This window comes from Embiotoca jacksoni, unplaced genomic scaffold, assembly GCF_022577435.1.
Source record: "Embiotoca jacksoni isolate LCO1_2020_lvr unplaced genomic scaffold, fEmbJac1.0.p SCAF_71, whole genome shotgun sequence".
Taxonomy (NCBI): Eukaryota; Metazoa; Chordata; class Actinopteri; family Embiotocidae; genus Embiotoca; species Embiotoca jacksoni.
In genome coordinates this window covers 820467-834411 of record NW_027185427.1, presented here as the reverse complement: position 1 = coordinate 834411, position 13945 = coordinate 820467, and the positions used below count along the sequence as shown (strand labels likewise).

Below are 13945 nucleotides of genomic sequence, written 5' to 3'. Positions count from 1 at the left end.
ATTTTTCTTTTATAAACGTAATATTTTCTCACTATTTTTCTTCTATTTTATTTAGGATTAGCAGTGTTTTTGTACCAAATATTATTCAGATGTGTCTTTAAAATCTGTGCAGTGATATATGGTAATGAATAATTGTATTAAACATGAACTCAATCGAATATTTCTTCAGTACCACGAAACCAACACGTCTGTTTGAAAGTAAGAACAAAGAACATGCATCACAGCGCGTACTCAGATCGGGGACACCTACGATATTCATCTCTGGCTATACTCTGCTCCTTTTTTTCTGAAATATCAAAACGTGGTTCTAAATTGGAAATTATATTTGTATAGTATGCATGTTATTTGTACTTCTTTGTACCACAATAAACAGACGGGGAACCTTCGAGGTTCAGTGAAGACTCCTGAGTCTCTGAGTGAGTTACTTTTAACGTTCTTAATGTCCCCGTAATGCAGTAGAAATGATTATTATTGTGGGTTATATGAATATTTTTTATTATAATTAATAACATTGTTTCTATTGTTTTTATTTTGATTTGATTGTTCTAACCGAAGCGGTTATAATCAGCAGTAAAACTCAACACACAATGGGTGAAGTCACGTGTATTTATTTATATTAAAAGCATATTTGTTTAAACATTGTGTTTAAATTTTGTTATACATATATCACACATGTGTATCTACATACGTAGTGGCTACGATTTATTTCAACTTGCATTGCATACACAGCCTGTGTGTAACCGTATTACAAATGTCACAATTAAACCACAACGTGTGTGTATAACATTGATGATGCGTTATTAATATTAATAAATTAACAGTGAACTGGGCGGATGTTGGGCTGCACAACTCTCGAGCCGCTTCCGGAGCTGCGGGTGCGGCGGTCCCACTGAAACACAGCCGGGACGGTGTCGATGCTGGTCGGCGGAGCTCAACAACGAGCCTCCGAGCAGCTCCGGAACTTCCCGAACAAAACGCTCTGGTGCCATCTAGCGACGTGTCGACAGCAGTACCGAACACACGCTTCTTCGTCGGCTGTCGTTTGTGGACTTTATGTCCCTTTTAGAATTAAACCAGACCAGAACAACCATGACGAGAGAAGCGCGTGCATTTGCACGTGGTGTCGTGCAGTTGTCTTTTCTCTGTCTTTGATGTGAGGGACAGAATGGTTTCACTGGGGGACAGACAACATTTAGTCTCCCTCCGAGGCTGCTGTTGCCTTGCGGTGTAGGAGGCGTGAAAAAAGGCCACGCGCGCACAACAACACACAACAGGCTGATGAGTGTGCGCGAGCGTGCGTTACGCTCAAGGAAACAGAATTTTAGAAAGTCAAATGTGTGCTGATTGGTCAGAGGCGTTGTGCGCGTGCACGTATTTCAATAGGCTCGTGCGTGTGTAAACATGATAGCTCGTCCTTGGTGATTTCATCGTTTCATACAACTCATCTGCAGATCTGTTGTGCATCAGGGTGTGTGTGTGTGTGTGTGTGTGTGTGTGTGTGTGTGTGTGTGTGTGTGTGTGTGTGTGTGTGTGTGTGTGTGTGTGTGTGTGTGAAACCACAGTGTTGAAGCTATTTCATTTCTGACTGCCGCATCATCTGACTTTAATCTGACATTAAAATCAACTTCAGTGTGTTATAATCAGATAGAAAATCAATACCCCCCCCCCTCACACACACACACACACACACACACACACACACACACACACACACACACACCGCTCCCCTCGACGTACAAACAACTGGATTGGATTTCTGTGTGGTGTATTATGATGACAGGCGGTATCAGGGGGATTACACTTCATTATTCAGCTGTGTAAAAATAAAAAAAAGGATAAATATTCATGCGGACAGAATTTATACTTAATATAGGTTAATATAACGGTATTTTTGGTGATAACAGCATAAAAGACTGTTTTTTGTAATTATATGCGTATTTATGTGCGTATTATGTGTGTAGAAAAAAAAAAAAAAAGGTTATGTCGTGCTTTATTATTCTTTTTTAATTACAAGAACGACATGAAAACAAAGGGTTTGATGATAAGTGATGAAGTGAATCTCAGAAACTCTGAGAACAACAAGCAGGTCTCGGCGTGTTGCTGCATTTATCTGCCCGTTAATCTTTAACGGGGCCCGGGGCCCGAGGGCTCGCGCTCCCCGGTAATAGTCCGGTGAAGTGACCCAGAGCAGAGCTCACAGTCCCCTGAAGGACGCAGCCAGCCGGCTCGCGCTGCCTGGAAACGATTAATACCTTAAAACAAAAGCTCCACTTCGGCAGTTTCTTTGAGTTTCTCATTAACTCGTGCAGGAGAGGTCGGCCAGCGCGCGCACACAACAACACACACCAGAAAGTAGTGAATCAAACATTCACACTAAAGATGCAAACACGGCGCGTGGATGAGTAAAAGAAAACACATTTTCCTCCTTTATACTCACACTGAACTGGAAACATGTCTGCAGCCTCTTTTCATGTTTAAACGTTGGAAAAGAAACCACCTGTGGAGTGACAGAAACATTTTAAACACACATTTACCACATTTTTAAAACAGCATTTCTGAATTTCTTCATTAAACTAAAGTAGATGTTTGGAATACATTTTAAAATCAACGTATTTTAGTAATTTTTTAAAGTTAGAAATACGTTTCCTTCAAATTTTGAATTAAAAACAATTTGTCTTCGGCCAAGATTTAAAAGCATAGCTGCTTTTGTGTAACACCGGAAATACATTCTGCATTAAAAACAACAAACAAACAGAAAACAGAAAAACAACCAAAGAGGCCGAAATCAGTCAAATAAATAGCGATGCTATAATTTCAGAGACAGTTCATATTTTTCACGGGACCCGTTGATCATGAAACTGTACATGTGTGCACGCGCGCTCCTTGTGTGCAGATCAGCACGTTTTGTTCTTCTGCTGTTTGCTGCCGGTTTTTCACTTCGTCCACATTCCTCTGACTTTACAAGGAGTCATAAAGAGTCATAAAGCCATAAAAGTCCCGACTTCTCTTTCACACACACACACACACACACACACACACACACACACACACACACACACACACACACACACACACACACACACACACACACACACACGGTGAAAAAGAGCCATAAAGCTGTAAAGCAGCAGTGACTCCTTGAGCTTTAATTGTCAGTAATCTCTGGAGTTCCTCACATTCATGGAGCCCTCCGCGGCTCTCGGCTGTTTACACTGCAGCTCCATCACGGCCTCAGCACTCGGATTTACTGCGCGCGGAGAGACGGCAGCTTCAAAGCGCACATCCGTCCTGAAAAGCTCGTCCTAATGGGAACCGGTGGGAGACTCGTCCCAGAATATTTTCGGATTTAGTTCCGCCGCTTTAGTGCACAGCTTCTATTATTATAATCATTTTTATTCGCAGTAGTAACAGTGCAGAGTGTTGGCAGTGACTGTGGGAGTAGCTGCATGTTGATGTGGCTGCTGGTACATCTGAGTATAGAGGCCTGAATAAATTCGGTAAGTTCAGTTCTCCCACTCTGCTCGGTAACGGTAGTAAAACATGACTGGTCACCTTGTCGGTAAAAACTGGGCAGACTAACGGTAACCGCTCTGAACATGACGGTGAATAGGAAACAGCAACGTGTGGCCTACTTTTTTCTTTCTTTCTTTTTTTGCAACGTAATGAGCGCGGTTCTGGTTGTTGTGGACTCCAGCGGGCTGTGTCCGTTAAACGGTGTACAGAGAGGAAAACAGCGGAGCGGCAGGGCGCGTGACGGAAGACGTGGCTGGTCTCCGTCTGTCCTTCCGTTATCCCGTTATGTTCTGGGCCGTCAGGTGCCGTTTGCCGCCCCGTTTCTCCCGAAACTACAACACATCTGCAAAGATACACAACAATCAGCGCATTAGCCACAACAACGCCACACAGACAACGACAATGTACTCTATTATATTATATATATAAATATTATATTGTCATATTTTTACGCAGTCACATGATGCTGGAGGCCAGCAGCAATAAGGCCACACTGTTACCTTCAAGTTCAGTTGAATAAATAAGTCTGTAACTCCGTTTTAATAAAGTCAAATGTGCACTTAGCATTATTATATTGTGTGTGCAGCTTTAGATGTTGTGTTAACATATGTCTCGTGCAGCCTCGAGCCTCCACCTACAGCACTGATTTACTTTTTACTGTTATGACATCAGCCTGTATGGAAGACTTGTTATGAGTGTCATGTTATTACGTTATATACAGTCGTTGTTTACATCGAATAAAAACTAAACAAAACACACACACAAAAACAACTGCTAACGTGTCATCGTGCCACATTATAATAATGCCTATAGACTTGTATTGTATTGTAACAATTATTAGAAATATGTTTCTCTCGAATATTTTCACCTGCTATGATTTTGAAATGTTAAATCCTGTTAAAGACTTTCATTTGATCATAATCCAGATTTCACCATGTCACTGGAGCAGTTTGGTGTTAACAAGCGAATGCAGCATCTGTTGAGGGACATAAACTTCCCGCTCTGTCATTCATTTACTCTGCGAGACACCAAAACACGTCTTTAACCGCATATCAATCCACTTTAGTAGTTTCACACCATCTACAACCGGACACGTCTTCTGTCAGGTGGTCCTATTCTGCCTACCAACCAGGTGATCCAAACACACAACCTCATCCAAACATATAATAGTATTACCGTCCCCCGTGTGTCCCCGACTGGAGGCCATGCCTGTCCTGTCCCCGACTGTTAGTGCTCATTAATGATTAAACCACAGTCAGCTCCAACACAATGCTGCTGCTTCCCGTTCCCACAAAGCGGAGAGGAAACGGAGCGTCCTGCCAGCAAGAGGGAGAGACACACAGAGACACAACGAGAGACACAGAGACTCACAGAGACACAACGAGAGACACAAAGACACACAGAGACACAGAGACAGTTAGAGACACGCAGAGACACACAGAGACAGCTAGAGACACACAGAGACAGAGAGAGGTCAAAACGAAAGTAGAAAAAGACAGCTTCCCGTCTGTGTGATCCTCCACAGAAAACGAGGGCAGCAGATGAAACTTATCGTCGTTCCTCTGAACAGTGTCCCTTTAAAAACGAGGAGAGGACATGGAGGAATGGACGGGTGGGAGGGTAGAGTAAAAGTAAAAATAGAGTCTTTGTCTCTATTTGTCAGTCGGACTGTCTGCAGTTCGGCCATGTAGACAAGTCTGAGCCTGTGGGGGAACACAGAGACACAGACAGCGAGACTTATTTATGGCTGCGGTTATTTTACGAGCTCAGACACATATTCCGTTTGATAAGGAAAGTCCACTAAAATATTCTGCTGCTTCTCTGTTTACTTTTTATACACAATTTTTTATGAAGTATTTGTATACAGTATTTTTTATAAAGTATTTGTATACAGTGTTTGTATACAGCTTTTAAAGAGAGATCAGAATAAAGAAGAGGAGTAGTGAGCTTCTTTAAAAATATTTATTTGTGTGTGTGTTATATAATTATTATTATTATTATTTTATTATTATTATTATTATTATTATTATTATTATTATTATTATTATTATTATTATCAACAGACAGGCAGTGAAATCAGTGGTTCAGCCAGCCCGGAGTCAAACCGGGGACTCACTTGGCCATCCGGTCGCTGTTTCTTTACACTCTGGTATTAATATTACTATTAAATTCATGATTTTTAAAACAATTAAGTACAAAATAAAAAAAAGTCACACAAATATAACACATATTACCAGTCTCTAATAACAATTGAACAAAATCCTCCCTCTCTTGCATATAATTATATTCTGATAGTTGTGTGAAATATTTCTAAACTAAAATATGTACAATTTATTTTAATATCAGTTATCAATTGATTTATTATTTACATTTAGAATTGCATTCATGTTGATATTACGGACCAATTAAATTGATTCAGTAGAAGTTATAAAATGTCTGGATGCATTAATGAAAGTTAGATTTTTCTTTTCTTTTCTCTGCTGTGTTCTGGAGTTACATGAAATATACCTCACTGCCGGCGCGAGCCTTCAGCGGACAGAAAAATACAAACAAATGGGACAGTTTGGGATAAATTCTTTACTTTTACATTTCAGCCTTAACAGCGTCGCAGCGGAGGGAAATAATAGTTGACGGCACACAAACTGACTTCAGTTTGAAACCCGCAGCACTGGACAGGAAACACTATTCAGTCTGCATCTACCAGGTTATCTCTCTGCAATAAAACATGAACAAGCATCCAGTGACCGTCAGAGAATCTCAGAGAATCTCAGAGAATCTCAGAGAAAGCCTGCGGTAAGAAGAGGACGCACGCGGTGACCGGAGGGGACGTAAATCTACCACACAGCAAATACACAAACACCGCAATTATACTTTACATACAGGCTACCTCACATACCTGCCTACACACACACACACACACACACACACACACACACACACACACACACACACACACACACACACACACCACGGGACCACACGCGGACTGCATGCGCGCGCTCCCGGCTGTGATTTACGCTCGACAAATTCGTTTTAATGCGCTCGGTATTATCTGCAAAGCGGCGGGAATATGTTTTATTATTCGGTGGCCTCTCGTGGTGCAGCAGCAGCCCCCCTCAGGGAGAGCACGAGTGCGTGTGAACGAGCTGCTGCTTTTTATGAGTCCAACAACAGACGGAGGAAGACACGCAGGGACAGAAAGAATCAATTTAACGCGCCGAGGACTCCGGTATGATTGCGCAATCTCACCGGGAACCGGAGGAAGATTAGAAAGAGAGATTGAATGAAAATTAGAAGGAGAGAAGGAGATTGAAGAAGGGAATTAGGAAAGGCGAGAGGCGGTGGTGTGTGTGTGTGGGAGGGGGGTGCGGGGTGGGGGGCAGTTCCCAGACCTCCTCCTCTTCCTCCTCGTCTTCCTCTCTCCAACGAAAGGAAAAGGGGCGAACGAATGCCAGGCACGGAGGCATCCTATTGGTCAGTCTGAGGTCAGCTGGTCTCTGCCTCCCCCCTTATACCCCTCCACACCCCATCCCGTCTTTTCCACTCTCTCTGACACACACACACACACACACACACACACACACACACACACACACACACACACACACACACACACACACGCACACACACACAATCTCTCTCTCTCTCTCTCTCTCTCTCTGTGTCCCACACTGGCACTCAGCCACCCCAGTACCCCAACCCCCCTCCCCCCCTCCTCCCAATCTGCGATAAACTAAGTGATAGCAGCAGCCCGTCGGACTGTCGGCTATAAAACACAACAAATCATAAAGTGCGGGCAGGGGAAGGCAGAGAGGCAGGAGGACGGGAGGGAGAACCGTTAGCCGTTAGCCGTTAGCCTCCGTCTGCGCTTCCTTCTTGTTCTTCATCGCGTCAACGTTGTTGTTGTGTTTGTTCCGTGCCCTCCTGTCCTCCCCTCTCCTCTTCTTCTCCTCCTTCTTCTTCTCTCATACTTTCTCCGATGAGTTCCTATTTTGTCAACTCCTCTTTCCCGGTGACGATACCGGGAACTGGTGGAGGAGGGCAGGCGGCGGCGGCAGAATCGTTCCTGGGTCAGATCCCGCTTTACTCTTCGGGATACACCGACCACCCGCTCAGGCACTACCCGGGGGCAGCCGCCGTTACCGCCGCGGCCGTGGCATACAGCGCCGGTGGAGGCGGCGTGCACCAGGAGAAAGGGTACCCTGCGTCCTACTACCAGCAGGCGGCCAGCGGCGCGTTCAGCGGGCACCGGGTGGCGGCAGGGGTCGGTGTCGGGGGCGCGACAGGAGCCGGTACCTGTGACTACGCCACGGCGGCGGCTGCAGCGGCGGCCGCAGCGGCAGCTACGGGCTTTTACCGGGATAAGGAGCACCCATGCAGTCTGGATGAGCACCAACTCGCGCCAAGCCAGGACGGCATGCACCGTAAATCGGAGTGCGCGGGGCTCGGTGGGAAGGGGCTGTTCGGTGACACGATGGACGACAAGTCGACTCCCATTTATCCGTGGATGCAGCGGATGAACTCGTGCAACGGTGAGTGTCTTCTTCTTCTTCCTTCTCTTTTTGCATATTTTATGATCTCTGTCATAAAAGTGACGTTTGTTTCCTCTGTCAGCTCCTCGGATGTTTCCCTCCTCCTCCTCCTCCTCCTCCTCCTCTCAGTAGCAGCTTTATGATCCCGTTTGTTGGCCTGTCACTCAGTCATGTGCTCGGTATTTTAATGCCCGTCATAAAGCGGGTTTGTTTGAGTTGTGGATCCGGTTACTGTATGACCTGCTGACCGGCGCTGCTACCGAGCAGGGGAAGGAAAGTTGGAGGAAGAGGCTGTCAGACGGTGTTGTGGCTGAAAACAAAGATAGACCTGAAAACCTGCCGTCTAACTGTCTCTGGAGCTGTCTTTATTTAAGTCTTAAACACTGTTCTCCGGTTCGAGTCCGCATTTAGACAACAAGTAAAACAGAAGGTAAAATTAAAAAAATTAAAAATTAAAAATTAAATTAAAAAAAAAAAAAATCCAAAATATATATTTAAGGAGAAAACACGCTCCTGGAATTAACTTTTTTCTATCACTTCTTCTCTGTTTTATACTGTTAACACTGCGCCGTACGGTTTATTCCAAACAGTTCGATAATCAGGCCTCAAATGCTGCTCAAAGAGAGCCGTACAGGTCCATCTTTCGTTGGACATAATCTGATTCATTTTATTCCCCAAAATAAGCACACGTGTGTCCTGTTTTACACTGTTGGTCTTTTAAAGCGCAGAATTAAACGAGTATTGTGGGATGCTGCGCTGCAAACCAAAGCGTCTTTGTTTAACAGAAAACGGCCTGGTGAGAGTGAAGAGAGTAATGGTGGATGATGCAGGGCTCCTGCTCCACAAAGGGCCTCTGGGTTATGACAGATGAGGTGGAAACAGAGAAATATCTCAGAATAAAACGCAGCACGGGCTGGAAATGACAGTTGCGGATGTAAATGGTATCTAGAGAGAGAACAGGATGGCACAAAAACCCTCGAGTGCTCCTCCATAATCCGGTTTGGCTGAGTTTTTATTTATGGATATTTAGATATGAGCCCTGAGTGTAGCGCGCGGTTTTCCATCCATGATCTGCCTTCCAGATCGATCCAGAAACTGAAGCTGCTAAACTGACAACATGGCGATGTGTTTACCTCCAGGGGCCGAAATACTGTTAGAGAGCATCAGAGGAAGCTGATCCTCACCGGGGGGAATACCCTGGGAAACATGAGCCCCACCACTACCATTATTATTATTACTACTATCATTATTATTATTACTTTTATTTTTATTTTTATTTATATTATTATTACATTCATGAATAGCTAGGTTGTTGTCTTTGATTTTTTTCAGTCTAGACTTCTTGAAGTCAGGCTGCTAAAAATCACGTTAGAACTGTAAAATGAATTTTAAGGATCCTATTAAATAATATTTGAATGCAGAAAGGGTTTATTAACGGAAGAATTAATAACTGTACTGATCACCGATTGTTGGGGAAGAGAATAGATCGTATTAAACAACCAGCAAAGAACCAGAGAATAGAATAGAATAGAATAGAATAGAATAGAATAGAATAGAATAGAACAGAATAATTGGCGTGTTGTTGCCGCAGTAAAAACGTGTCTCTGTCTGTCCTCCTCCCTCAGGGACATTCGGCAGCCCCGGCAGACGCGGCCGGCAGACGTACACGCGCTACCAGACGCTCGAGCTGGAGAAGGAGTTCCACTTCAACCGGTACCTCACGAGGCGGCGGCGGATCGAGATCGCGCACGCGCTCTGCCTCACGGAGCGGCAGATCAAGATCTGGTTCCAGAACCGGAGGATGAAGTGGAAGAAGGAGAACAAGCTCATTAACTCCTCTTCTTCCTCGTCGTCCTCCTCTTCCACAGTGAACGGTGCAGATGAAGAGGAGAAACGGACGGAGTAAAAAAAAAAAGATGAAAAAACAAACAAACTGATGAAAGAGGAAGAGGAGGATGGAAGAAAAGATGTGCTGGTTGGTCCCCTTCCCTCCCCGTCTCACGGTTCACCCGGACTTTGGTCCGGTGTAACAATTCTGGGAAAATGTTGCCTATTTTATTTTCTTTTCTTTATAGGAGCTGCAGGGTTGAAACATGCAGGAGAGAATAAAGAGGAGACGGATCCGTCTCAGATCGGGAGGCTCTCTGTGCGCTCTGATAATTGGAAATCAGTAACAGAGAGAGAGAACACATTAAATAAGGAAATGGGAAAAGAGAAACAAAATTAAAAAGGGTCAGGTGCATCCAAAGTAATTATTCACTAAATACGTCATCGGCCGCCAAACGGTGAAAAGATGATTTTTTTTTTTTTTTTTTTTTCTTGCTGCATTCCAACAAAAGCACCGAACTTCTTCTTTGTGCTCCTTAGTCTTTTAATTTTGTTAGATGTACTTCCTGTCAGGCACTTGTTTTGAAGCTTTTGGACTTCGGACTGCCCCCCCACCCCCACCCCCTATTTCGTTCATGGTTTTATTAATGTGTTGTGTGTAGCCTATTATATATCTTCAATTTCAAACACGCTCTACGCACTCAAAACAATGTGGGGAGGAAAAACCTATTGGGGATGTGTATCTATATCATATTCACATTTAAACTGTGTAGAAAAAAGCCAGGGAACAAGGTGGAAACAATACCTGTGGGTGGGATGGGGTAATTTAACCTTTTCAGTACAGAGGGGGTGCGTGGGGGTGGGGTGTTAACCTACTGATGTTATTCTCCAAACTACCTAAAAACGTTCAGGAAAATGCATATTTTATGGATTTTTATATTGTTTGTTTATGTTACGTGTTTTTGTCCAGTAATTCCGTATATCTATGAGAAATGTTCAATAAAATGTACAGAAACGGATGGACAGAGGTTGTTTTTAGGTTTAATGATTCATACTACTCACGTGAACGGAGTGACGTTTTAGTTCCGTATCAGAAGTAGAACATTTTCATTTCATGATTTAGTGGCCATAAACCCGCGAGCTCAAACACTCATAAACCTTTTAGCCCTTTACTTTAGTGTGAAACATGCACGCACATATTTACGACGCGCGAGCCGAGGCCGGGGCCATGTAAACGCACGCGGCGGTCCGAAGGGGAAGTGACAAGGGGCGCGAGCTGCTGCTTACGGCGGCCTGAACTAATTGATGACCAGACCCAGTGAGAGAAAGTTAACCTGTCCTCGAGCTGGCCAGCAAGACACGTCACACACACACACACACACACACACACACACACACACACACACACACACACACACACACACACACACACACACACACTTCACCCAGACAAAGTGGACAATGTCCTCGTGACTCTTTGAACTCTGCTTGCCCCCTGAATGACCGGCGCGCGGCTTCCAGCATTGGTTTCACTGATGCGCGCGCATGAACACAACTGCAGCCTCAGATTATCTCGTGCTAATCATGAGTATTGTTAGTTTACTATATTTGATCAACGTGTGTTGACAGAAAATGTCAGAACGAAATGTTCTCCTAATGTTGACTATCATGAAAAAAATGAAGCAAATACACACTAATGTAACCATAACGGTATTTAGTTTCTGAGTTTATCAGCAGTGTAGAAAAGGCTCGCACTTATTTCTAAAATAATTCTAATTCTAGCATTAAAAAAAAAAAATTCTCGTCCAGTTGAGGACGAGCTGGAAACGGCGGGTTGTCAGTGAATAATCAACAGCCCGAAAATTAAAGGAGTTTGATCTCAATACGTTTATATAAAAGCACTGTTCATCTGTAGAGAAATTGATTTCAATAAATGACAGAAATAGGGAATTTAGTGTGACTTCATTCACATGACTCTTAGAAAAATGAACAGGCCGATGATTGATTTAGTTGGTGTACAGCGGCTCCTTCTTTGTGACCGTGCAGGGTCGCTGGTTTGATTCCCACAGTGAGTCTGCCGTAAGGTGGCTGTCGACTTCATGCTGGCAGATGTTCTAACACAGCGAACATGGCTCCTTTTACAGACAAACACACAATCTGCACACGTGTGTTTTCTGGCAAGAAAATGTTTTGTATTTTGTCTGTGCCTTTTATTCTCTACTGAAAGTCTTGTGTTAAAGTTCAAGTTAAAAGCAGTGTTGAAACAATGCTGGACTTTCAGAGCTGATTCTAAAGTGTTTAAAAATGATCTGCGACACACAAGAACCTTAAAAAAAGTGGAGCATCTGAACAGCCTCTGAATATCTCTGGGCCTGAGATGACGGTCTCCTTCTCCATTACAAAGAACTGTGCTCACATTAGTAGGTGCATGTAAAAATATCTGTCCATCTACTCTGGAGGATGATTTGGAGCTCAGGCTGTGAAGCACCTTGCTCTAACAGGGATTAAAATCTACATCCGGCGCCGGGGGCTCACACAGATTTATAAGAACACACTAATACATTCTTCTTCTGTAGAAATAATTCATAAAACAACACGCTCAGCAGCTTTTAAAGTTTCTGTCCTCAACCTGAAAAATCAGATTCACCGGACACCCGTTACCAAAAACTGTGACACTGCTCAACGAGTTGGTTCATGGAACAAATGCTTAATGTTTTACTGAAAATCTAAATATAACAAGGGAGTGTGTTCAGAAGTGTGTGCCAACTCGGTCACAGCCTCCTCCTGTCTGTCCCCGCAGCTCCGCTGATTTAGTTTAAGTGGACAAAATAATAAATCTGACATGTGCTTCGTGGATTTTTAGTCCCTTTGTGCAGTTGATTCTTATCTGCTTGGTTACTGTGGAATAGTCAAGATGATTTCAATTCCAACTGCTGGTTTCTGCAGCCGACGCTCAGTGTGAAAGCAACCGAGTGTCTGAGATGTGGTCTGCACTTACACACACTCCCCCACAGAGTACATTCATTTGTCATTTCACACACACAAATCTGGAATTCTTCATCTGTCCCCTGTTCAAGCCGGTGTATCTGAGCTCCAATGAAACATGCACACAAGAGGCCTACACACACACACACACACACACACACACACACACACACACACACACACACACACACACACACGCAGATACACAGAGGCACCCTGGCTGTAATGCATCCCAACCCGGGAATCAACAAATCATAAATCAGCAGATTTCCATCCAGTGTGGACGTCACAGATCAGGTTTAACATTCCTCCTCTGCAGCTGGAAGGGAGACAGAAGAAGGGGGCCAACAAAGAAGGAGGGAATACAGAAAGAAAGAAAGAAAGAAAGAAAGAAAGAAAGAAAGAAAGAAAGAAAGAAAAGTACAGCGATGGTTCAATCTGACTTTCTCTCTCATCATGAGTTCATAAGTGTGTGTGTGTGTGTGTGTGTGGTGGTTGTTTATCATCAGCGTGTTTTTACAGTGTGAATCTGCCTCCACTGCTTCTAGAGAACAGACGGAACTCTTCACAACGCAAACACAACAGAAGTTCATGTATTTTGGTTCGTAAAGCCACTTTTATGATGGATGACTGAGCTGAATGCGCAGCAATGACCATTTTTTTCAATTGGATCTGGTCTGTCATGTACATAAGCCCTAAGTGCTTTACTGTATCTTATCATTATTATTATTGTTATTATTATTATTATTAATGATGATATATGATTATAGCCTTATTTTTATGGTTTACGCTCGCGCGCAGTTACTTTCCCCTCCAAAGCAAAAGTCAATTAACAGGTGTTAGTGATTTTACACACACACACACACACACACACGCACACACACACACACACGCACACACAGACACACGCAGACACACACACACACACGCACACACACACACACGCACACACAGACACACGCAGACACACACACACACACACACACGCACACACAGAAAGAGAGAAGAGAAATAACATTTTTAAAGCGCTTTCTCCGACTCTTTTTGGAGCATCCACTTTCTCCAGCTCCTCTTCCTGACTTCGTTAC

The 13945-nt window shown here is 43.7% G+C and overlaps 1 protein-coding gene across 1 annotated transcript; it reads left to right on the top strand.

The window, feature by feature from the left end:
* The first annotated feature begins 7251 nt into the window (after positions 1–7251).
* hoxb6a (homeobox B6a) lies at positions 7252–10686 on the top strand. Its single transcript, XM_069177308.1, has 2 exons — positions 7252–8045; positions 9671–10686. Exons 1-2 carry the CDS (start codon positions 7493–7495, stop codon positions 9949–9951), a joined length of 834 nt encoding a protein of 277 aa, XP_069033409.1. The 5' UTR covers positions 7252–7492; the 3' UTR covers positions 9952–10686.
* The last annotated feature ends 3259 nt before the right edge of the window (positions 10687–13945 follow it).

Excerpts from the sequence above, each read along its gene's own strand:
- hoxb6a (XM_069177308.1), top strand. The coding sequence starts at position 7,493 with ATGAGTTCCTATTTTGTCAACTCCTCTTTCCCGGTGACGATACCGGGA. Across the intron at positions 8,046-9,670 it reads GCGGATGAACTCGTGCAACG|GGACATTCGGCAGCCCCGGC; the intron begins GTGAGTGTCTTC and ends CTCCTCCCTCAG.